General features: G+C 33.7%; 5 protein-coding genes and 1 long non-coding RNA gene across 6 annotated transcripts; 2 read left to right on the top strand and 4 right to left on the bottom strand.

Moving 5' to 3' along the window:
• Positions 1 to 9,025: 9,025 nt before the first annotated feature.
• Positions 9,026 to 10,238, bottom strand: LOC127240283 (probable F-box protein At2g36090). Its single transcript, XM_051258858.1, has one exon. It carries the CDS (start codon positions 10,209 to 10,211, stop codon positions 9,105 to 9,107), a length of 1,107 nt encoding a protein of 368 aa, XP_051114815.1. The 5' UTR covers positions 10,212 to 10,238; the 3' UTR covers positions 9,026 to 9,104.
• A 3,434-nt stretch (positions 10,239 to 13,672) lies between these two features.
• On the bottom strand, positions 13,673 to 14,521 carry LOC127240474 (soluble inorganic pyrophosphatase PPA1-like). Its single transcript, XM_051259181.1, has 5 exons — positions 14,402 to 14,521; positions 14,161 to 14,250; positions 13,948 to 14,068; positions 13,787 to 13,868; positions 13,673 to 13,718 (listed from the first exon to the last, which is right to left on the bottom strand). Exons 1-5 carry the CDS (start codon positions 14,519 to 14,521, stop codon positions 13,673 to 13,675), a joined length of 459 nt encoding a protein of 152 aa, XP_051115138.1.
• A 593-nt stretch (positions 14,522 to 15,114) lies between these two features.
• Positions 15,115 to 17,541, bottom strand: LOC127240282 (metal tolerance protein 1-like). Its single transcript, XM_051258856.1, has 2 exons — positions 17,261 to 17,541; positions 15,115 to 16,501 (listed from the first exon to the last, which is right to left on the bottom strand). Exon 2 carries the CDS (start codon positions 16,499 to 16,501, stop codon positions 15,296 to 15,298), a length of 1,206 nt encoding a protein of 401 aa, XP_051114813.1. The 5' UTR covers positions 17,261 to 17,541; the 3' UTR covers positions 15,115 to 15,295.
• A 1,595-nt stretch (positions 17,542 to 19,136) lies between these two features.
• Positions 19,137 to 20,120, top strand: LOC127240162 (brassinosteroid-responsive RING protein 1-like). The gene is made up of 2 exons (XM_051258666.1): positions 19,137 to 19,939; positions 20,077 to 20,120. The coding sequence occupies exon 1, from the start codon at positions 19,286 to 19,288 to the stop codon at positions 19,841 to 19,843; it is 558 nt and encodes a 185-aa protein (XP_051114623.1). The 5' UTR covers positions 19,137 to 19,285; the 3' UTR covers positions 19,844 to 19,939; positions 20,077 to 20,120.
• A 571-nt stretch (positions 20,121 to 20,691) lies between these two features.
• On the bottom strand, positions 20,692 to 24,170 carry LOC127240161 (subtilisin-like protease SBT3.5). Its single transcript, XM_051258665.1, has 10 exons — positions 23,969 to 24,170; positions 23,779 to 23,870; positions 23,579 to 23,676; positions 23,272 to 23,427; positions 22,508 to 23,184; positions 22,333 to 22,415; positions 22,002 to 22,244; positions 21,804 to 21,918; positions 21,466 to 21,658; positions 20,692 to 21,382 (listed from the first exon to the last, which is right to left on the bottom strand). Exons 1-10 carry the CDS (start codon positions 24,080 to 24,082, stop codon positions 20,814 to 20,816), a joined length of 2,340 nt encoding a protein of 779 aa, XP_051114622.1. The 5' UTR covers positions 24,083 to 24,170; the 3' UTR covers positions 20,692 to 20,813.
• LOC127240163 (uncharacterized) lies at positions 23,042 to 24,924 on the top strand. The gene is made up of 3 exons (XR_007836304.1): positions 23,042 to 23,190; positions 23,795 to 24,063; positions 24,177 to 24,924. It is a non-coding gene; the product is annotated as an uncharacterized LOC127240163 (long non-coding RNA).

Here is a 24,924-nt window from a genome sequence, read left to right as displayed (position 1 = left end):
ACAAAACCCTTGTCTACGTACGGACATACTTAATCTCCCCTTTCTTTTACTTTAATTAATTTCCTACTTGTCTTTAATTTGCATGTACAACCACTATCATTACTTCCATTTATTTTACTTACTTAATATTATAATGAATGGATAAAAAGTTGGTACTAACCATAAGTATACATACATATACATATATATATAACATATTTAATAAAATATATATATTCTTAATAATAATAATATACTCTTCTATTTCTTAATTTAAAAACTATTCCTAATACTAATCTGATTTGTAATTAAGCAACGTGGGACGTGGGCTACCCCTACACACACATAAATATATATATATATATATATACATACATACAAGTAGCAATCAATATTTAAATTAATGTGTGCAGTTGCCTTATTCATTAGACATCATCATTTTTATTTGTATCATTCAGACAGCTACAAGTATTAAATGCACAAAGCTAAGCCAGAAAAATAATTTACTGCAGAATATATAAACAATACTAATAATTAAAAAGTCTACGTTTTATAATTATTAATTTAGCTGTGTCTATTAAGCAGACAGTACTGGAGTGGTTAATTAGATATTAATTATTGATTTGCTGGCCTAATTAGATTAATTATGTTAGTCCGTACACAGAGACCCTAATACTATAATGCAATATTTTTTGTGGAGTAATATAACTTAATTATCAGGTAATTAATTCGCATAATATATACTTCGCGTCATTACATGACACGTTTCACTGTGCACAATTATTCGCATCTTAATTAATTAGTGTTTAATTATCCGTATCATTATTATTCATTTTATTCTGCTTAATAAATTTAAAGTTAGGCAGTGCCTCTTGTTTTTTGGACCATATATAACACGCACTTCTCTTTTAGATGTATTATATTTTATTTATTAGCGGTATTTTGTTATTAATTGTAAATATAAATCTATTATAATGTATACTTATTTTTTTCTTTTTTTTTTTCTTTTTTTTTGGGGTTTGAATATGTTATTACAGCAAGTTCAACTGAAAATTGGTTCAAGATAATTTTGGAACATTCCTTCTTTTTGGTCTTTTTTTTTTTTCTAAAAAAAAAAAAATCAAATTTGATTATGGATTCTTACATTTTAATATTTTAGGATGCAAGCAAATTATTCACTTTTGCAACAAAATTAACATTAAATAAAATATTACAAATGGCAATAAGCATCTGATGCCCTTATTCTAATATATATATATATATATTTATACGTATAATTCAAAGATGCATTGTAAGCATAACATGAAGAAAAAAATTAAGACAAACATTATATGAGATATAAATCATTATTTATTTTATTACAGTTTACTTTGCCCATGTGCATAACCAATCATTTCACTAACCCTGAATCCCCTGTACTAATTTTAATATTAACATATACTCCCTTCCTCTAAAGTAATATTAGTATTATATTTGAATATAGTAAAAAAATAAAAAAATTAAATTATTTTTATTAATATTGTATAATATAAATGCAATAATATTTGTATAATATATATAAATTAGAAGGGTATTTGTAAAATTAGGTAAATAGTACAATTACTAGAAAGGAAATCGATATTTTATTATGGGACAGACGAAAATGAAGAAATGGATAAATTGTTAAAGCACGGAAACAGTAGAACTTTTTTCTTTTTTGTAAAATTATGTCATTATTTTGTGGCTTGTATTAAATTTATACATAATTTATTTATAATAAACAATTTTATTCACTAATAAATTTATATTCTTATTTTAATAAATAATAATCATCAATTTGCTACTATTTTTTTTTACTTACTATACTATTTTTTTTTTATCAAAATATACTTTAGTAGTTTTTCTATTATATTTTCACTTTACTTTTCTATCTATCTCATTTAATTAAAATACTATTATTTATTTAATCTCAATGCCCAATCAAATTTATATTCATTCCGTTTCATATCTATATATCCGTTTGTTTTTTATAAGAAGTTTTTAAAATATTAATATTATATTGAAATATAGTAAGAATAACGTAAAAATAACTAAATTAACTTTATTAGTATTGTATGATATAAATATAAAATATTATAAGTTGTAAGAGTATTTGTAATACTAGGTAGATAATACAATTACTAAAAAAATATAATAAATATTTTGTTACGAGACATACCAAAATAAAAAAAAAATAATAATTTGTTAAGAGACTGAGTATATTTTTTCCAAGGGTCAATTGAATATATTATTAATACAACTACTTTTAATAATCTTTCAAATATATATATACTAAATAAATAAATAAATAACAAGAATACAATATGACAATTTATTAATCTTGGAAAGTATGGATGAAAAGAAATCCCTAGGATCGTTTCACGTGGGACCAAAAAGTCTTTTCACTAAAACATATACATTCATAAATATATAAGTATATAATATTTCATATTCAAATATTGTCCTAATAAATTATAAATATAATTTCATTTTCTTTTCGAAATATGTCCCTAACTAAGTTAGCTGATTGCTTAAGGAAGCACATTTCTCCAGGACCACCCCAAATCTTGACCCAATATATATATATTATTATATTAACATAACAATATATATGATGTGTCTTTGTTAGGGACCATTTATATATGTATATTATAATTTCTAGCTTCCAAAGAAAAAGTGTCCAATTTGGACACCTCTTTTTAAGAATTTAATTAATTACAACCTCATTTGTCGTCCCCAAATACTTGCTTAATTATTCATAAATCTCATCTAATAATAAGTACGTACAATACAATACAATAAAATAAAATAAAATTTTAGTATTTAGGTAATTAAATGGATGGAGTTGGATAATCGACCAAAAGCAATGATTTATTACAGATGAATAAAATCCAGCCGACATTTTCGACTTATGTGCATTATATTCTCCGGACCCGACCCGACCCGACCCGGGTGTGGATAATTGGATATGATGTCCACGTTTAAAAAAAAAAAAAAAAAAAAAAAATCAAGTGCAATTTTAATTATCTTTGTGACTGCCAATGTATGTAGGTTATCGACATTAACTCCAGGTCCCTTTCTGCTATTAATTTTATTTATTTCGATATGTACTTTCCTGTGTTTCATTTTCTCCATTTGCTTGTAATTCAACCTATTAATAAAGAATATTTCCATTATTGCTGACTTCTTTATTATTATTTTTTTTTATTAAAAAAATTAAATAATAAAAAAAAGGGTAATGAATTATATATGCAGACATGCATGCATTTAGGGACCCATAAATATGACAAGCGCAGAAACCCTACTTTTTGAAGCACGTATATATAATAAATATATCATATATATGGGCTGGATTTTTATACTGCTTTAATTTCTATAATTAGTCCTTTTTTTTTTTTTTTAATCTTAGTCATGGACTTAATTATCTAATATTAATTGATTATTTTTTTAATTTACCAGTGTTTTATTTAAATTGGTGGCCCCATCTATACAATATTAAGTATCAATAAATTGAATTTTATGTGCAAGAAATTATTATTTTTTTTTTTTATTAGTATGAATAATTTAATTGGGCAATAATGGTAATTAAAATTGCACATGAAGCTAGGTTGCTAGGTAGCTAGTGTGTAGCTAATTCAATTCAGTGCCTCGTGCACTAATCCCTTTCCCCTAGCTACCTCAATCATTCCTTTTCATTAATTCATACTACTACACGTACTACTATTTATTGCACCCCCCAACTTAAATTAAATTAACTTTTATTGCCATTTAATTTAAATAAAAACTTTTGTCACCCACATAACAGTAACTAAATCAATTATACATTTGATTCCTGCTCTGCCAGTGCCAATACCTTCTTGATTGAGTATGTTATTCGTTACTTATCTAATTATTATTATTATTATTATTTTTATTTTATTTTTTTTAATTCTATTATATTCAATGCTTAATTTCCATTCAAAATAAGAAAACATCGAATTTCACTAATCTATATATATATATACAACTGGAATGGCGGTATTTATAATAGGCATGTGGGATATCATTTTCACAAGCCATATATTATTTAATAATTTCTTTGTCATTTTTTTTTATAACGTGAAAATATGTCGCCGCTATCCGAAAGTGCACATTGGGTAAACCTCCGATCGAACTTAATATTATACAAATTAGGTTCGACAAGACAAGTTACAGGCGTCGAAATTTGAAATAACCAGTCATAAGTTGACTCTCCAGTACCACCAGATCATCCTTTACGAGACTTGTTATGTAAAATTATACTTAGTTGATTGGACACATGTTTTAAAAAAAGTAAATAAAAGAAAAAAAAAAAATCTTTTTACAACTATGAAAAAAATAAAAAGTACAAAATAATATTTTTGGATGACAACCAAAAAAATAAAATTAGACATCAGTTTAGATATGGCAGAGATAAGTAAAATAATTATGCTCATATACAAGGTGGTGTATAAATTATAGAGTACTCTCTTCATTGTATTTAATATTAAAAATATTATTATATTTGTATAATTTTTTTTACAAATGTATTTTTATTAGCACTAATAGAAATATTTTTGTAATTTTTTAAAATTTGTAATATAATAATTAATATTTAAAGATTATTACGCAAAAAAGTACATGAGATCCTTAGAGTCGGACGAATGTAGTAGAATTTACAAAATGATACTCCCTCCGTCCACAAAATAAGTATACATTTACTTTTGGCGCGGAGATTAAGGAATAATAGTATTTTAATTATAGTGGGTAGGTAAAAGTAGTGAAATGATATTTTTGCCCTTACTTTTTTGGTATAAAAGTAATGATGTGATGTAAAGTAGGAGTATTTATGAAAAAAAATAGGATATTTAATAAAATGATTACTTTGTAATTGAACGTCCCAAAATAGAAAAATATATATTTTTTAGCTGGACGGAGGGAGTATACGTTATATACCAGTAATATAAAACTTTGTAGGATACTGGAGACTCTGCATGAGACATGGAATGATGGATTGAGTTTACCTACCCAATCTTGCATGCAGATAGGGATGGATACCTTCAATTTCAAACACATGTCGCAAAATATAAATATAAAAAAAATATATATATATTATAATTTATATATATTGTTTATACACGTAAATTATATTACTACATATATTTTGGGGTAATAACTAATTGTCCCAAATCAAGACCAGACGTGTAATCAGCACGTGACAATTATTACGAAATGGATTTGAAAAGAATATTTTATATGTGTAGATTGACGATGGGTTGAGTGACTGTGAGGCTACTGAAACACGGAATTGTGTGTAGTTTTCAAATTTTCCGAAACATTGAAATTGCATACGCTAAACGACACCGTTTTCATAATGCCCCCACCCCCCCTCCCGGTCAAAATTAAAACGACATCGTAAGGAGCACGCACTGGACACAACGCAAACTGCTCGAATCTAAGGTTTATTTTATTACATAACTATATCATTAATTTAACTATTTACTGATGATTAATTACAAGTCAATTAATGCTAATCTCGTCACCGAGAGGGACCACTGTGACGTCACTACTATGCAGTATATTTTGCACATTATATAAGACTATATAATTAATTATGACTGCCAAAAATATTTCAATTTATGGAAAATTAATTAATTTCAAGGGGGTTTGTTTCTTTGCAGTCATGTCTCTGTTTATTTATTTTTAGTATAATTTTTATTTTTATTTTAAAAAAAACCTATCAATTAAAAATTATTTTAATACAATAACCTTTTTATTGTATCCTTGGATTAAAGGTCATCAAGTATAATTATTGTGTAAGCATGGGTGGATTTGATGTGCATATATGGCGCATGCATGCCCTTTTTCTGCATAGATCCTGGACCACTCTACCCCTAGGGACAGCTATTTCCTAGCCTGTTTCTCTTCTTTATTTATTTATTATTTATAAATTATATATCCACACATAATTAATATATATATTTTTAAATTTCTTCTATTTTATCGTGATCCGTTGGGATTAATTAATGATCTCTTAAGAGCGAGTGTACGCTCCAAATCAATGCTTATTTGGAATTGGGCCTGCCCAAATAATTGGGCGGCCCGAATTCAGCGCATGAATTTAGGGCGTGGTTGAAGGTTGGGAGAAGAATGGACTCCTACTGAACAGCGTCGTCGTTGTCAATCTGTCATTGAAGATCTGATCTGCTTCGTCCGTTCCCCGAGGTATGAGTTTCTACAGGTGATGTTTTAAGAGGAAATGTTGCTGCGCAATGGCCGATACGTGTTTTCTTCTTAATTTAGACGGATTTGGGCTTCTTGTTGATAAATTTTGGGGATGTGGCGGTGTTGTAGCATTCGAATTTGTGGAATGTGGTGCGTGAGCTTTCTGTTAGTTATTGTTTTGGTTGTTGTAGGAAAGTAGGAATCGTTTTGTGAAGTTAGTCGTACAAGAGTGGATGCATCCATATCTATCTATGGTAGGGTTAAAGATTTGCAAATCAAAAGATGCTTTAGTGTTCTTGATTATGGCCATTCGTTCACCGCCACCGACATCCCTGCCTTAATCTTCACGTATAACTGTTAGCTCTTCTACATAGATCATAAGTGAAGTTATCTTTTAAGTCTAGTATTGCATGAGAATGAATGGATGGAATCAGTTCTACATTATTCCTAGCACTCGTCTTCAAATCTTTAATCAGGTCTTCAAAAATTAAAATGCCTAGGTCAGGAATATGATTAAGTTAGATATATACTATGAATTTTGCGGGTTTGACTTAATTTTCGCATTAAGCCATGAAAACTTGGACTCAAAACACTCCAATTTCGAGTTAGGTTTATGGTATTTTCGTGTCAGGTCAGAAATGGCAGACGAAAGATTGCGAGGCATTTATTCTTTACCAGTCTCATGAGAAGGCCCTGCCCATATGCCTTTAACTTCACACCCATGCCATCTACACTCTTGTTAACCTCACCACTGTAACTACTTTAAATTCCCTTCCTATGTTTTATAAAAGTTCTGATAACTGTTTCAAAATATTTACAAGATTAAAAGCGAGAATGCGTCAAATTGTTCATTTAAATTATTAATTATTTGTCTCTGGACAACAGGGACCACAGATACGGACCATATCACCAAAAGCACAAAAAATACATGCTAATAAAATACAGGTCTATGACGAGCAAATCAAGGCTACAGAAGAATCTATAGTAAACTTTTCTTTTACTAAATGAAAAAAGGAGTTCTACCATACCCACACTTGAAAAAGAAATATTTTCCTTAATTGCTTATATGTTATTTATGTTTTGGTTATTTGTTTTTCTTATCATGAAATTTGCTTGAGTACTTTGTCGTAGCCTTTTTTAAACTCTTTTCAATACATTTTCAGCTAGTTCATAGCCACCATTAAAAACTGGGTAGAGTGGACTGGTTGATGGTAGAGTAAAGTGCTCTTAAAAAGGCTACTCTTTGAGCTTAGAATTCCTTCCATTTAAATTTACAGAATGCGTGGTGGAATATTAAGAACCCTAGATCTTTTCAAAACCCATCAGATGTGACAACAAACCTATGCCATCATTTGGGGTTCACAATTTCCTTTGTCATTCTTTAGATATTTGGATGGTTCATCCAACAGGCCAGGGATAGGACTTAAAAAAGAAGTTCTATTGATTGTAACTGAAAGAAAGAATAATTATGGGGTAAGCGTGTCCCCAGCCAAAATGCTGTCCGAAACACGATGGCGCCGAATGAATATTCACTAACCCTAGATACTCCTTAAAACTGAGTTGACAATAATAGAAAGTAACAGGTAATATTCTAAGGAAATAGTGACCACCAAGGAACTAGGAGCAGAACTGCATTTGTTTGGGTGTCTTTTTTGTGGAACATTCTAACACCTTTCCAGAAGATCAAAGCTTTTAAAATCAAGGACTAGTCCCATATATCAACAAGGATCCTTTCCAGAGCATTTTGTGCTCAGTAGTGTGTACCTTCAAAACTCCTCACCCCTCAGATTAAGTAATTTGTCCAAAGCTACTCATTTTGAAACTACCAACGAATGCAACACCCTTGTCTAAACCTTAATACAATGGCCCCAAGATTTTTTGCAACATGCAATTGTGGATTTACTCTAATACAGTCTATAATACTACGGCTTCACTGTGGCAAACTGAAGGCCTTTGCGATCAAAGACTAAACCACATGTCAACGTAAATCCTTTTTGTTTTACTGGTCATTACTCATGCTTTCTTTGGAAAACTTCCTAGTCAATTGCACAAATTGGAACCTTTCTTACGATACAGTACTTATCTTTGAAGTTGTTATAGGAGAGCTTTCTAAAAATATTTGCACATTATTGACATAAATGATAATATCAAACTGTTACGGATCACTCAGCTCTTTATATGTGATTTGTGACATCAAGTAGTATTGGCTCCTGAATTACATTCATCAGAGAGAACCCTCAACTATTTGTTTGGGTATTAATGAATGGTTTGAGAAGGTTGTTCACAGTAGAAGCATAATCTGTTAGCACAGGAATCATTGCTACAACTCTCTTTAACCAATGTTGAAATCGGCTTAACTGGTTGGGTTGTTGCTTTGGTGGAGTTTCAGTGTATGCTATATATAACACTTGATGTAAGAGTTCATAGAAGAATACCATGTTATCGAGCCTAAACTCTAGTTGTCAATTGTTATTGAAGAAATGTCAATTATATAAGGATATCAATTTTAGCCACATAAATGATATGGCATGTAAATGATATCTGCAAGACCCTGAATTCCTCTGTATTTTTTTTTTTTTTTTAAATAATTATATATCTCTCTAGTTGTCAATTGTTATTGTAGAAAATGTCAATTATATAAGGATATCAAGTTTAGCCACATAAATGATATGGCACATTAGTGTTGTGAGGTATTATGCACTGCATCTGTTGTTTTCCTACTTTGATGTCTGCTGCTATTATGTGATCTTTTTCCAATAACTTACTTTTTTGCTTAAAATTTTCATAGAAATTATAACATGGCTCTTATAGATGCTTAAATCTGTATATACAAATATGATGTTTTATCATAATTATGAACAAAGCTTGTCACAAACTATTAAGTATTAGAACAGTGTTGCACAGGCATAGCAAATACCCAGTAGGGTAACTATTGCAGTCACTGCTGATAATATGTTAGCTGATGACTCCTCTTGCTCATTCCTCCATTTCAGTTCATTTTTCAGTTTGTAGAATTGCTGGTAGCCCAATTCCACCAGGCAGTGATTTATACTTCGGGTACAGTTAGTCGCCTGCTTCATGACGACCATGCTTCGCTCCCCATTAAGATGTGACCCATCTATTTGTTTAATCACTAGTGTGATCTCCTTCCATTTTATGCATCCTTGCTTGATCATCAAATTGCATTTAGCGGTTATCACACACTCTGCCACTGGTTGAGTTAGTATATTGTCGTCATCAATGGGTATTATGCACCCAAAACAAAGTACATAGCCATTAGCAGAAGGGTTGCTCCGGTAAATAGATCTTGCTTTCCAACTTGAGATATTGACAGCCTTTCCTTGTCTCTTGTCAAACAGAATCCAGCTTAGTCGGAGGTCTTGAAGAAGCTCTTTGCATGCATCTTCTCTGTCTTCATAACCCTTGAAGGCATCCGGAGGTAACTTTGTATAATCCTCCAAGCTGCCAAAATCTTGATAATAATTGCTTGAATCTTTTGGACTATGAACACTGTGCAAGTCTAATTTAAACGGGTAGCACAAAAACCTTTTGACATTGTCGTTGCAATTACCATATGTACTTTCCATTATGCCATCAACGACCTTGGAACAAATAATGCTCCCCTTGAAATATATGTCAACTAACGACATGAAATCCCAGGGAGATGGCTCTGTGTCATTTGCAGAACCTGCAGGAATGTTTTCCAAAGCTTCTCTTGTTGCCTTATACAAGATCAGTGGAAAGGCATTCGCATAGAAACTCTTGAAACCTCCTTGGTTAGAAGATGCAATCTGGACCCGAAGCAGTCGATTCGAGGTTGAAGGCCATGTGTCGCCGCATATCTTCTGCCACAACCTATCTTCCCTCGCAGCATCCGACAGACAAGTACATGTCGAAGCCATGGCTGCAAGTGTACAGCCATCAAGCCTCGACATTATATCTAATACAAGATCTTGATCCAGGGACCTGAAATGATCATGTTCCGACTCCATATCGACACGCCTTCAAGACTCCGGACTCAGGTACCGAAAACTTTTTAAATCAGCGATCTCTTTGAAGCAAGTGTGGATGTACTAATAGAACTCCATTCTCCATTAGTCAAAGATTGTGCATTCAAGCAATAGCTACTCGGAAGGGACTTAGCAGTAGGAGCTTAGGACGGTTCTCATAAAATCAGGTACGATCTCTGCCCCGATTTATCAACTATCCCATTTAATCTGCCTGCCTCAACACACTCACACTCTTTTTAGTATACATTCTCATTCATTGTGTATGTTTGACATTGCCTAGTTCTGGTAGCCCACAATAGTTTTTAAACAAGTAGCATTAGCCCCTAGTCTCGAAAGCAGGCCATTCATTCGTTGACTTTTTATAGGTCTGTTTTGCTTAGAGGATCTCCAATGCTCTGTTCTTAACATTGGAGAATGAACCCAGTCCATGTGCCACATGGAAAAATTTTCAAAAATAAAAAACACAACCCAGGAACCGTTATCTTGCCTTGCAAGAACAGCAAAAGAATGGGCACATGAGAAAATAAAATTAAAAATAAAGTATTTCTTTTTTTTTTTCATGTTATTACAAAATATTTTAATTCTTTTTAATAAAAACATATTAGCTTCTTTTTTTTTTTTTACTATAAAAAGAAAAAAAAATAGTTATATTATTATTTTTATAAAACTCAAGAATAGTTCTCCTGCAAGAAGGGCAGGTTCCAACCTTATATTTATACCATATAATTATATTATAATTTTTATTTAATATTTTTTTTGTTAGCCAAATTTAAAGATATTTTTCTTTGTAAAATTGAATATAGAAATATTAAATAATATATAAAATTATAAATTTTGTTTTTTATTTTATAAATTTAAATATTTTATACTCCTTTCGTTCCACTTAAATTGTCAGTATAATTACCTAGAAATATATTAATAAAAATAATTATAATTTAATAAAAATAATTATAGATTAAATTGGATGGAGGGAATAATATTTTTTGAATAATTATAATGTATACATAATGTATTTATATTAAATGAAATAATAAATTTGTTGATTTGAAAAAGAAAGAAATTTGGAGAACCCTAAGTTTAGTTATGTAAGTAAGAAATTGAATTGGTTCTTGATGAATTTTTGAGATGACGTGACTGAAAAAGAGGAGACTGAAGAACCCATTGTTTATGGTCTTAGGTATAACTTGAAGACGAGGGCATAGGTAGACATGCTTAACCCTAGCCTTTTCTGCACTTGCACTTTGCCCCTCCCTCTCTCTCCCTCTCTCTCTCTGTATAGTGACGTATATCTAATAATCTATCTATCCCATGAGGAGGAAAGAATTGGTAATGTGTTAGGCAATTTTTAGCGGTTAGGAATAGTGGTGATGGCTGCCCTGCCGCCCCTCTATTTTGTCACCCATAGCCATAGGCATAGGCATAGATAGCATCGGATTTTATTCAATTTCTCATAAAGGGGTGGCTCATTTACCCATTTAATGCTTTGCCTTTTAAGTGTTTGTTTTTGGTGTACATTTAACAATATATTTATGTCTGTTTAGCAAGACTAGAGGACCAAATAGCAGAATATGTAATTCTGTTATGGGCGATAAGCTATTTTATTGTTAGGGTTGATAGCACTATTTTATTTATGGGGTGTTTACTGGTGTTTTGGATTTGAAAAGATTTTTGATTGAAAATTAAGTTTAGGATGTTGCGTTTTAAATTAATAAATGTTATATTTTGAATAAAAAATAGATATTTGATGTAATGATTTTAAGATATACATATATAGTTCAATTGTTGTGTAAAAATAGTCTATATATATATATCACATATAAATTTGAATATGGTATCTTAATTAAGTTTGAATATTTTGGATTAATCTATTTAGGCTGTCTGACTGAATATGTTGATAATTATTCTGATAATTTTTTTTACAAAATTTATATTATTAACTAAAACTTTTATTTCTAAATATATCAAATCAATCGCCTACTTTTTACTCTTTATATTATACTATAAATTAATTTTATATTCAAAATATCGCATCAATACGTATATAAATAACATTCTACAATTATTCAAATTCAAAGTTTTTTACTAATTCAAATCCAAAATCCAAAATCCAAATCTCCAATTATCTTGACACTACTTTTAACTACTTATTACAATTAAAATACTATTATTTTTAAACTTTCGCGTCAAAAATAAATGTTACCTTTCAAAATGGACGAAGTATAATACTGAGAAAGTAGAAATTTTATAATATAAGATTACAATTATTACTCCCTTGTCCCTTCGTTCCTCATATTAGGTTACAATTTTCATTTATATTCATCTCATATCCTATGTCATTTTCGCATTTTAAAAAATGATTATATACTTTAATTATATTTTAAATTTTATAATTTATAATTTTTTAAAATTTTAATTAGGCTAATTAGTTATCTTACTTTATAATTATTTATATTATATTTTAATTAATTTTACTAATATATTTTTAATTATATATTAATAATATCTCTCTTAAATTTTCATATTTACAGTGGCGTTATATTCTGGACAGAAATATTTGGTAATAGAAGATGAATATGAAGAAGAAGAATATTTATACAAAAGGTGAGGATGGTGAACATGAGGATTTTTTTTTTTTTAATCTGATTAGCTTTGATATCTTACTATCAAACAATAGTGATCTAACTATTTTTGTTTATACAACTATTTAAGAGCTGCCATCATATCTTTTTTGTTGACTTTTTATTACTTTGAATGATGATTATGAAATTTATTTTGTAGATTGTTCTTATGTGTTTTTGTTGTTATTTTTTTATATATATTCTTAAATATTTAAATAGAGTCATACTTTTCATCGCTATTCTGCTATAGCATTTTAGAGGTTGTACATTACGTACAATTATCCGAGATTGATAACTATGTGTTGTATACACCTATGTAATATATATGTTGATAATATTTTGTTAGATGAGATCTGTGCTCCATCCAAGCTTGTTGGTGAGAAAAGTATGGGAGAAAGCAGCAGAATGGGCAATCATTAAAAGTTGGTCCATGCATCAACAACCATGGTATGTTATGCTAAAATCATTTTATTGCATTTTTTCCTAACACCTCCAATAAACACTGATAAGAGATTTGATATAAATTCTCACTGAAATAATAATGCATCCATCCCATTTTGTTTGCTGCTTTTGTTTTTGGTTCGGTATTTAGGTGGTGTAATTTTGATAGTTCTTTTTCCTTTTTTAAATAAAAATAGAAAATTATCTTGTGGAATATAGTAAACTATACCCCAAAACCACATAAATATGAACAGAATCAATGTGGAAAACTAACCTTTCCATTAAGAATCAAATTGTATGTATTTGACTAACCAAATGTAGCTGTAGCTGTATATATTCCATTCCTTCCAAGTTACAACTCCTACTATTCATTACTAATTAAATTTACTTCTTCTTCAATGTCTGCAGAATGTACTCAGCATAAAGGTCCCTGCAATAATCACCAGTATGCACCATTACATTCTCTATGACTAGTTAATTACTAAACTTGAAACTCACATGGAATATTGAACGGCGTCGACAGCGTTGTTTGAAGGCAAAAAGTTGTTTACTGCCACCTCTTTGTTCTCATTCTTCTTGTCTGAAATATTTTATGCTTGTTAAGGTAAAAACACACCACTGGTTTTGTTGAATTTAAAAGCACTTTTTTTGAAGGATACAGTCTTCGAAGAAGTGCCGGATTTCAGTGAGACGATGGGGTGGGAGTTGGCTAATGTCTGTGTAGTGGCGATACTCGGGGTCATCAGCATGTACTGAAATGATCTTGTCGTCTTTCTCTCCCTATTTGATACAAATTCACCTCATGCATCATATTTATTTCTTGTTGTATGATGTTTGATCTAGCTAATTAAGCTGATTTGTTGTTTCATTACCTGATCGATCATTGGCATTAGCCCTATTGGCTCAAGTAGGTCAAGCTGAGTCAAGTCAGAGAAAATAGACCAGTAATAAGTCGGACCTTCCTTATTTAAGAATTATGAAGAAAACACCCGGGAACAACTGGTTCCGGCCATGGAAATGTAAGCAAGGGCAATCCAATCCTTGTATGTGTACATATATACAAATATATGTGTATATGTTTTAATCATTTTTTTTGTTCATAATTACAGGTACCTGCATGAGAACTAGCACGTCCATAGGGTCGTTGTCCTCGCATAGAGAACGAGGAATGAATCCGTAGTTGTCAGGATATACCACGGAAGAATAGAGGATGCGATCAACCTGTACGTACATGTATGTATGTATGTATATATATGTGTCTATTAAGTGTTTTGCCTATGCATAATGTTGTGCAGTAGTAGTAGTAGTACCATGATGAGACTGGTTTTCTTGTCGAGCTCATACTTTACTTTGCTGCCTTTCGATATCTCAAATCACCTAAGCTCAAAGAGCAACAACACTTAGGGAACTTAATAGTGTGATCGTTTGTGTATGATGAAGTAAGAATCTATCAAGAATGGTAGATGTGTATATATAGATAGATATAGATAATAAAATTACGTACAACATTAAAGATGTGGGGAGCCTCGGGTCCTGCAAGGGGGACGAATAAGGATCAAGAGGAGCCGAGGATTAGAAAATGTGTGCATCGATGGATTCATACACGAGATGTGTTTTGTATATCTATATAAGTAATAATAGCTTGTGAATTTGAGATGGATCGATATCAAGACCGTGCCAAGGGTGGCCTGCGATTGTCGTTTAGGCGAGGTGTCTTGGCTCCGGTTTCATCATCCATTGTATTTTTTTACGATCAAATATATAGAATTCCCACGTCATTAAAAAAAATAATAATAAAATAGATGTATAACTAAAAATCAGCATGCTAATAAATCGTAAGTTTCATTCCGTAGCTGAGCAACGACGACAATGACAGCAACGGCGCAATGCCAGTAAAGCACAAAATGCAGACGCCAGAAGAAAAATCGAAACTTACATAAGCCAACTACGGGATAACGTACCATAGGCTATAGTTTCTACTACTAACTCAGGTCAGTCATACTCTACTTACTCCCTTTCTATCTGAATTGTTACATGGCTGATGTTGTGTTCCCTCTTGATATAGTCGATGACTTTGTCGAGCATCAAATCTGCATCAGCTTCGGGCTTAATCTGCACATGGCAAGCTAACAACACTTTCCCGACAGTAATCGCCCAAATATGGAGTTCATGAACAGCAACAACCTCATCCATCTCGCACAGACCCTTTTCAAGCTTCGTTGCATCGATCTCCCTCGGCGTGCTCTCCATTAGAACCTCAAGAATGTTCCTCAACATTCTAATAGTTGTGACCAGAACAATTACTGAAAAAATTAAGGTACAGATCAAATCGATAATTTTCCATTCTGGTCTGTACCAAATGATGCCTCCGCCAATCATAACCCCAATGCTCTGAATAGAATCTCCGAGTACGTGAAGATAAGCACCCTGGATGTTTATGTTCATTTGCTGCTTCTTTTGCCGCAACCTATTTTCATTTTCGTTGAGCAAAGGCTGGCTGAGGCTCCCATCGATTCCATGATCGTGTTCATTGTGGTCAGTATTTCCCAGGCTGTGGGAATGGGACCTGACGACGACACTAACTCCATTTCCATGCGTGTGATTGTCCTCGGAGCTATGATCATGGCTCCCGTGTTCATGATGCCCATGGCTATGGTCATGACCGTGATGACTATGCCCGTGATCGTGTCCCAACAAGATGGCCATGACAATGTTTACCAATAACCCAAATGCAGAGACCAGAAACATCAAGAAGCCTTGAACTTCGCCCTCATCATGGATGAGTCGAACAATAGCCTCGTAGACTAGGATCCCAGTTAGCAGCCAGATCATTTGAATCGAGACCAGTGCACCCAGTATTTCGATCCTGAAAAATCCATAACTTTGGCGTGGAGTAGCTTCCCATCCAGAAGCCCATATCGAAAATAGAGAGATGGCGAAAGCAGCAACATCCGAGAGTAGATGAGCTGCATCGGTCAATATTGCAAGACTGTTGGCTTTGATCCCCCCGGTAACTTCAACGGTCATGAAAATAACACACAGAACAACTGCGGTCAAGAGTTTTCTAATGGATGTCGACCGTTCCTGTGCATCCTGAGAACTGGCCTTGGAATCAGAGAAACCACACGATCCTCCGGCACATGCCTTGCTTCCAGCAAAGGCCCTCTCCATAGATTGTACCCTATTTTCGATATCTGAACTACAAGCTTCCATCTGAATATATACAAGAAAAACATCAGTGTAAACTACTCCACATATTGGATTTAGGGAAATAATAAAACCATAGATTCATTCATATACATCTTGACAAGTTATCTCTGTAAATCATTTCGTATGCAGGCTTACCACTTACCAGGGATGATGAATTTAACAATAACACCAACAAAAGATCTAGCACAGAAAGAATAAAAGGATGCTCCAATTATACATCCATGGCAATGGGGAAGAAGAAACTCAAACCTATTATCAAAGTTCAATACCAGTTGAACAGAGACATATGATCATGAATCAACTAATATACAGACATGCTTCAATAGCACCATGGAACGATTTTAAATATCCCTAACAGCATCAAAGAACATAAAAAATTTTATATCCAATGTTGGAAACAGAAATTGAAGTGATCGCCATCGAACCAATAAGAACAGAACCATACACTCAATCCCCAAATAACATACATAAACAGTTTCATCGCAATGGCATTCTTTGGTTTTTCTTCTCGAAATCACAATAATATATATATTGCACAATGCATGGATAGAATATGATGGAAACACAGAAAACGATCAAAACAATACGAAAGTAGAACCGATCGAAAATCAACAAAAACATAAAAATTAGATCTTCCATTTCCCCAGCAGCCGAATGAGAAATCAATCAATCGAAGAAAACAGTTTCGCACATTACACCGACCGACGGACATTAATTACAAACGAACGAATAAGAACAGTTCCAATCATCAGAAACTCTTACATCTCGAAGGTATCGATCAATCCCAACGGAAGAGGAGGTTCCCGGAACTTCTGCGCCTCAAAAACGTCACCAGATTCTTATGACTGCGCCGTTCCAACAATAATGCAAAACAGAAACACGATGGAACGTTCACGCCAACTCACCACTTTTCGCCTGCCAGCGCAGCTCTTTGATGAACGATGATGGATGATGCATTCAATTTTCCCCCTTTTTGTTTAAAAAGAAATTAGGGTTTCTCTCTCCTGGCGTACTATAATTTTGCTGAAGAAATTTTTCCTTGAAATTATGAACATACAATTCGGAACTCGGTTTTGATTTTGTTTTTAAATTTATTTATAGTGACATGGACACTGCTGATGTTGTTTTCCTTTTAGATAGATTATAGGAATATTCCGGAAGTGGATAAGAATCTTATAAAGATTATAATTTGTTAAAATAACTGGCCTTAGGCCCCCGGAAAAGGACGGGTCGCCAGGCCCAATCTAAATTGCGGTCGTTATTAATTTATATTATATATAAAATACTATATATAAATTATTTAGGTGCAGTATAGTTTAGGTCAAAACTTATGTGGAGTCACTGATAACCCGGGTTTAGGTGTTAAACCGGGCCGCTTTTGCTGCCCCCGACAACCTTTGTGCAAGCTGACATGTTTTTCTTTTTTTTTTTTTTTTATAATTTAAATTATAAATATAAATTTATAATAAAATTTTGTATAGGATAAGTTTTTTTATAATATAGATAAAAATTTAGAAATATATATATAAATATAATATAAAGTTATAATTAAATTATATAAATTAATACACATTTATATTATTATATTTATTACTCGCCAAATCAATTTTATCAAAATTTTTCAAATTTCACACAAAACCTAAATACAAAAGAAACATCGAAATTCAAATTAACTCATAATTCAAATAAAAACTAAATTCAAACTCAAATTTTTTAAAACCCCTGAAGAAACACAGCCTTAATTCTAATTGTACATACGAGTATGACTTGTGGAAGGTACATGGGCTACTTATCGTTCGTGTAACAATATAGTCGTGTATATTGTATATGACTGTGTTGTTTCAGGTCAATTGTCACGTTACCTGTTAGTCAACGTCATGAATTTTTATTAATTTTTGAATTATAAGACAAAAATTGATTAAAATCACTTATAATGAAACTAAAATGGATGAATTTTTTATATTGATATCAAAATCGATATATTTGAGTTATATTGGTAAAAAAAATTTTCCTAATTATTAAAATAGAAATAATAAATTATAAACTAAAAAAGTCAATAACTTTTTTACTATATATAAATTAATTGGACAATAAAAAATAATTATTATTGTGAACAAAAAGAGGATTTTATATGAATTTTAATGTCAACCACACCTACAAGCAGTTACAAAATTTCTTTTAAATGAAGTTTGAAGTAGCAGTAGCACTTTATTATGTCAGCTACTGACTTTGATATTTTTATTTATATTTATATATAAAAAATTTGGATGTTTGGATTCATTGTACTTGTTGGAATTACAGTACTATGAAATGTTTTATATTCTTAATATGGCAAATATGTTCTCTATCAAACGAATATTTATGGAAAGTAGCCAACATCTATTTACAGGGTACTTACACTTTATTTCATTTTCTTTTATTATACATTTATAATTATTAATAAAAACATGTTATCTATTTTTATAAATATTATATTTAAATAATAAACTATATCATGAATATCAAATAATAAGATTAATGGCAATTAAAATCATGGCGACCTAATAATAAAAGTTGTTAAACGACAAAAGTAAACAGGACAAAGTTGCCATTTATTTATTATATTATAATGCTATATAATTGTACAGAACTGCAGGCTAAGTCACTGTACAGAAACAGAACAGCCATTTGGCCTTCGGCCTTTGGCATTTGCACACAAAACTCTCTCTCTCTCTCTCTTCATTGATTCCATCTTCTTCCCTTGATATTCTCCCATCTCGTTGCATCGCAGACGCAGTTAGTTTCGCGATGGGTTTTCTCTACCTCGCCATCAGAATTCCAAGCATCGTCACCGCCTCCTTCTTCTTCAATGTAGTTACACGGGCCAGATTCCTTCTCATTGGCGTGCTTACCCATCTCGGCCTCTACAAGCCTCCTCCCGAAGAGGACCCTAATTCCGGGGACAATTCCAACGACTATATCCTTATATTGGACGGTTCGTCTCCTTCTCTTGTCCCCATCCCAGTGCGTGTTGTGACCGCAGCCATCAAGAGCAGAGTTCCCGTTGTTCAGTACCGAGATTTGGCCCTCCTCCGCGGGCGGGAAGAGTGCGAGGAGGAGGAGTTGTGTGGGCTGAAGATTTGCAGCATTTGCTTGGAGTGTATAGAGTGGGAGCATGAGGTCCGGGAGCTTTGTAATTGTGATCATGTGTTCCACAGGGGGTGTCTGGACACCTGGATGGATGAGGGACAAGTTACTTGTCCTTTGTGTAGATCTATGCTTTTACCCCCCAAAACAAATCTTACCAGATGCAATGGAATTCGGCCAGGTTTGCTGCAGGACGGTGCCCACTTGGTTGCTGGTTGAGTCCCTGTCATACTACTGTAATTGTTTTGTCACCAACTGGCATGCATTTGCGATGATTTTGAGCTTTGCATTTGCTTGTGCCCTGTCTCTCTCTGTGTATGTTTTCTTTTCCTTTTTTGTAATTTCTATCTTGTTCTTTGGGAATTGCTGCCTGAATTCCGTACGAGCTAATTACTGATTCTATGATCTGCCTAATCATCTTTCGAACGGTTGGTTCCTTATTGTATAATTAGGTGTTGTTCGGTGGCTGTTCTTATCACCAGGAAGCCCCAAAGCAGTGATCCACTTGTGACTATTTAAAATTTGTGGTGCTTGCTGAGTGATCTGTGCAACTTTATTATAGTGTTAGTGACAGAAGCTGGAGGAACTGGCTACTTGTCTTGTCTTAAATGCGCAGAGGAAATTTTATATGATTATGCATCTGAATTCTTGAGAACCATTAGTATCATTTGTGACCTCTATTTGATTATTTTGGATCCACTCTGTCTTCTTTTAGATATATCCAAAAGAATGAGGTGTTAATTACCTTGGTTTTTGAGCTCATTTGTTGTCCTGCTGTCTGAATCTTAATTGCCACATTTCTTGAGTCTTAACCAGTTGAAGAAATTAGCCCAGATATTGTATTTAGCTTTCTAACCTTTTGGCTTCTATCCTTAACCTTTTTTCTTCAAAATCTCAAGGATACCAGTCTTTTCTGCTTTTGATTTCTGTGTGATCCTGCCTCTAAACTATGGTTAATTATTTTCTGCATCACGAATGACACATTATGTACTTACAGCCTGAGAAGGATTGTAATTAGCTTGTATGGCATGTGTAATATGATAATGATGGAATGGTATGAATTGCTGTTACTTATTAATACTTGTGCCCTGAAAATTTGATAGTTTTTCTCTGATCAGCTTAATGCATTAGTTTGTGAAAGATAACAGCAATGATAGGTATCAACACATAATTTGGGGAAGCACAATCTTCAAATGGCTGTGGCATGACGTTGAGGCATGGCAGTTCTCACGGCAATGGGGCTTCTGACATCATGTACCCCATCAGTCCAGATTAGGCTCCCAAAATAGTATCCTGCAGTTAGCTGATGCATTGAAATGATTGTCACTTCGAAGGTGATTTTCTTGACCTTGGAGTTGAAGATCAGTATGGGAGGGTTGACGAATACAAATGTCCCGGTGGGAGGTTTTATTATGACATGGTATATGGAGTTTACAGGTCCAACATTAGTCACTGTCCTGGTAAGTGTAGTTGAGTTTCTGAGATATGGAATAGTTATGGAAGGTAAGTTTACATCTAGAATTGACGAGGTTTTTGGACATGTTATAGTTCTCCCTGTTAACCGAGAGATAGCAGAATTGTCATACTCCATGCTGCAAAGGTAACTAATATAGTCTGATGTGTCCATGTCGTATACCAGCCCTGGACAGGCAGCTCTATTTGGGTTCACAATTCCTCCTCCATAATCGAAAGGATCAGCAAGCTTCTGTGTGTCACCCTCAGCGAAGATTGGAATGCCGTATTGATCAGTAGTCCAAGCTTCAGTAACAATTTTGTTAGATGGTAATAGGCAGGGGCTACATTGGTTATGCATAAATTGTTTTTGGAATAGAAATGTTTACCTGTAGTTGTGAGTGCAGATCTGATTGCAGCTGGGGACCATTCTATGTGTAGCGCCCTGAGAAGTGCCACAATGCCGGCAATATGAGGAGTTGACATGGATGTCCCTGTGAGCATAGTGAAACCTCTTTCTGCAGATCCATCGCGATCAGAGGTTGCAGCTATTATTTGCACTCCTGGGGCAGCTATATCTGGCTGTTGGGTGGGAGAACAGGATTGTGAAAATGGATTTGAGAGACATCTTTATATTGCAAATGCATTGGTAAATGAGATTGCAGCTATGCCTTTTTAAGATCAAATCGAAGGAATGCTGTGGTTATACGAAGGTTTCCATTATGACCTTGAGTATTGCAGCTGCTATACTGTTAGGGCCGCGTGATGAGAAAGCTGGGATCCTGGCTGCAACAGCTTTGCTTACCAAAGTTGTTGAGCGGCTTAGTTTAGCCGATGGATTGCTGATCAGGGCAGATATAGAAAGGATTATGGAGTCTATAAGTATGATGATCGAATTCAGCATGAAATCACCAAAATGCACTACCTGGAGGACCGCATATAGTAAAGGATCGAGGTGCCAACCTCATAATCAACCTCTGCACAGGGTACGCCATCACACTGTCCTGCAATGGCACTGGGAGCCTTGGCAACGATTACACCAACACCACCTGCTGCTCTAACTAGCAATGATGCCAATTGTGTAACTATTGGACTGGATATTGTGGTGAAACAGAGAACTATCTTTCCAGCAGTACGACGCTGCGAGAGGAGGAGAGCTTCACAGACGCTGTAGAAATGAATGTGGAAGTGTTAAATTTGCAAACATGATTGACTTTGGTTCTCAAACTCGGAATAAGAACTTCCTCTAAAGCTACCCTGCTGATAACCGCCCATCAACATCGCCAGGGTAGTACAGGCCTCTGGCGCTAGTTTCATTACTGGTGTGGATAGCCTGACCCTGCAAGGCTCATATGTCACCTGGGGGTTCAGTAATTATATTCTACTGCAAAATCAGCGTCACGAGGTATCATCTACACTGCAATTAATCACCTGAAAGGTCTTGTTGTTTCCTAGAGTGATTTGTGCTACAAATGATCTATCCATGGTGCTAGCTGCAACAGTTATTATCCATGGTGCCGTGTTCTTGACAGACTGTGATGAAGGACCTTCATTGCCTGCTCCACACACGACAGTGATTCCTCTTTGAACAGCATGGAAGGAGCCTATGGCAATGGCATCACGCCCGTCCACTTCAGAGAACAGAGGAATTGAAGAAGCTGCAATAGACAGACTTAAAACATGGACTCCATCCTTGATGGCCTCATCTAAACCTTTGAGAATATCAGCTGCTGCACACTGTCCCGATGGCAACTTCCAGCACACCTTGTAGATGGCCAGCCGAGCGCGGGGTGCACCCCCTCTTGCAGTCCCTAGACCAACAGTGTTATAGCTGACATTGGCCACATAACCACCAGCCGCTGTGCTGGAAACGTGAGTGCCATGTCCATCTGCATCTCTGGCAGATACAAATTCTCCTTCTTGTGTCAAGTTAACTTGCCGTCCGATTGCATCTAGAATCCCGTCAACAAACCATCTCGCTCCAATAACCTTTTTGTTGCAATGCTTAGCAGGGTTGAATTGATCACCGGACTGGCAGAAACCCTTCCAGCTTGGAGGAATTGTTCCCAGCCCTTCATCACTGAAAGCCTTCGACTCTGGCCATATCCCTGCAGGTACACAACCCTCTCTAACTGTAACTTGCCTTCATGAAGCAGCAATAGACTTACAAGGGGTACTTCTACATAACTTCTTACCTGTATCTAGGACACCGATGATAATGCCATCGCCCATATTACTTTTATCCAGAATATTATCCGGTGACTGTGAAGACAGACCTAAATAATCCCAGCTTCTGGTTGTCTGTAGCTTGTAGAGAGAGTTTGGCATTACTCCTATTACATCAGGATGTTCTGCGGACATATATATGCATTAGAAACCAATTTTTCCAGCTAGAAAACTAGGTTCCTCTAGCGAAATTTGATGTCATACATATGTGTGAGATCCTTAAGCTAATAGCTCTGTCGAATTGGGGAACATACTGTTGTAGTTTTGGTATCTTACCTGATAACTGCTGTGCTTGAGGCCTTGTTAGTTTAGCTGCAAATCCTGAAAAGCCATGTCTGTAACTGTACACCATGGACTCTTGTGCCAATTCCTTGCTACACATTATTAAATAAAACGATCACAGTATGATTTCAGTTTCTGATAACCTCAGATGCCATTATGTCTAACAAATTTGCTGATTTATCTTTCTTGATTACCTCTCCATCACTGCAGCAAGCATATCATAATGTGATTCTGTAGTATGATTTGGGTCATCGTGCTGTCGGGCTCCTAGATAAACAATGTAGACCTGTGGTTTGCACATAATCAGCATGCTATAGACCACTCTCCTTGCCCTTACCGCTGAATTACAGTGGAGAAGGAACAATCAAAAGGAAAGAACATTACATTACTGGGTTCTTGAGCATAGGCGTTCTCGAGCATACTGAGGCGGGCAACAAGCAGCAGATGAACAACCTGCAGTGCAACAAAGAAGGAGAATGGTTTGATACTCATTTTCATCTGTGTCAACACTTAATAATGTACTTTGGTTTAATTTGCTCCAGATATGGTTTCCATTTTATAGACGAATGATTTGATCTATGTCCGAAAACAGCAAGGCTTGTGCATGGTGGTTGGATGAAGTTTTGCAGTGAAGGATTCCCTTTACGATTCTAACCAAGCAACAGATTATTACACTCCAAGCTTTCAGCAGCATTTAAGGTACGTCCCTTTACAGTTTAGGTTTTTGCTGTTTATCTTCTACTATTTATCAATCTATCACTTATATTTCTGTTCAAGCACGTTATCTTATAAATACATAAGAAATGCATACACCATTACCTTATTGGAATCAGCTTGAAAATATTGGAACTGGAAACCATTAACCTAAACCGTAAACCCATTACCTAATACTATCTTTGCATCTTTGCTAGTTTTTATTAGTTCTAGTCATTAAAAAAGATGAAAAATTGGAATCAGAATTAGAATTCATTACTAGTATGCTTTACTTGCTGTATTGTGTTGTTAAAAATGAAAATAATATGAATTTGTGTTTTTAAAATTTAATTTTATGTATTCATATTCAAATTTGGGAGAAAATTGCAAAAAATAAAATAAAATTAATTCTCCACGTATACTCAAATCACTTTTGTCTTTATATCCCACACATTTGCAAATGTTTATTTCTGTTATTAGGTCTCACGTGAATAGGTAAACGTGTAAAATATATTTTTTCAGTGATAATTGAGTATAAATAGAGGAAATTTTTTTTTTGCAATTTTCCTCAAATTTGATCATAGTTAAGAAGGTATGGAAGTAAATTAATGAAATCTATAATTTAAACTATTAAGTTAATTTGAGTT

Source organism: Andrographis paniculata, unplaced genomic scaffold, assembly GCF_009805555.1.
Source record: "Andrographis paniculata isolate CXL003 unplaced genomic scaffold, ASM980555v1 Contig79END, whole genome shotgun sequence".
NCBI lineage: Eukaryota > Viridiplantae > Streptophyta > Magnoliopsida > Lamiales > Acanthaceae > Andrographis > Andrographis paniculata.
The sequence above is the reverse complement of the archived record's forward strand: the minus strand, read 5'-3'. Positions and strand labels throughout refer to the sequence as shown.

Coding starts and splice junctions, on each gene's coding strand:
- LOC127240283 (XM_051258858.1), bottom strand. CDS start 10,211: ATGGAGTCGGAACATGATCATTTCAGGTCCCTGGATCAAGATCTTGTA.
- LOC127240474 (XM_051259181.1), bottom strand. CDS start 14,521: ATGTACGTACAGGTTGATCGCATCCTCTATTCTTCCGTGGTATATCCT. Junction 14,069..14,160: donor TAATGCCAATGATCGATCAG/GTAATGAAACAA, acceptor TGTATCAAATAG/GGAGAGAAAGACGACAAGAT. Junction 13,719..13,786: donor GACGCCGTTCAATATTCCAT/GTGAGTTTCAAG, acceptor TGATTATTGCAG/GGACCTTTATGCTGAGTACA.
- LOC127240161 (XM_051258665.1), bottom strand. CDS start 24,082: ATGAAAATGAGTATCAAACCATTCTCCTTCTTTGTTGCACTGCAGGTT. Junction 23,677..23,778: donor CTTGCTGCAGTGATGGAGAG/GTAATCAAGAAA, acceptor AATAATGTGTAG/CAAGGAATTGGCACAAGAGT. Junction 23,428..23,578: donor TCAAGCACAGCAGTTATCAG/GTAAGATACCAA, acceptor ATATGTCCGCAG/AACATCCTGATGTAATAGGA.
- LOC127240282 (XM_051258856.1), bottom strand. CDS start 16,501: ATGGAAGCTTGTAGTTCAGATATCGAAAATAGGGTACAATCTATGGAG.
- LOC127240162 (XM_051258666.1), top strand. CDS start 19,286: ATGGGTTTTCTCTACCTCGCCATCAGAATTCCAAGCATCGTCACCGCC.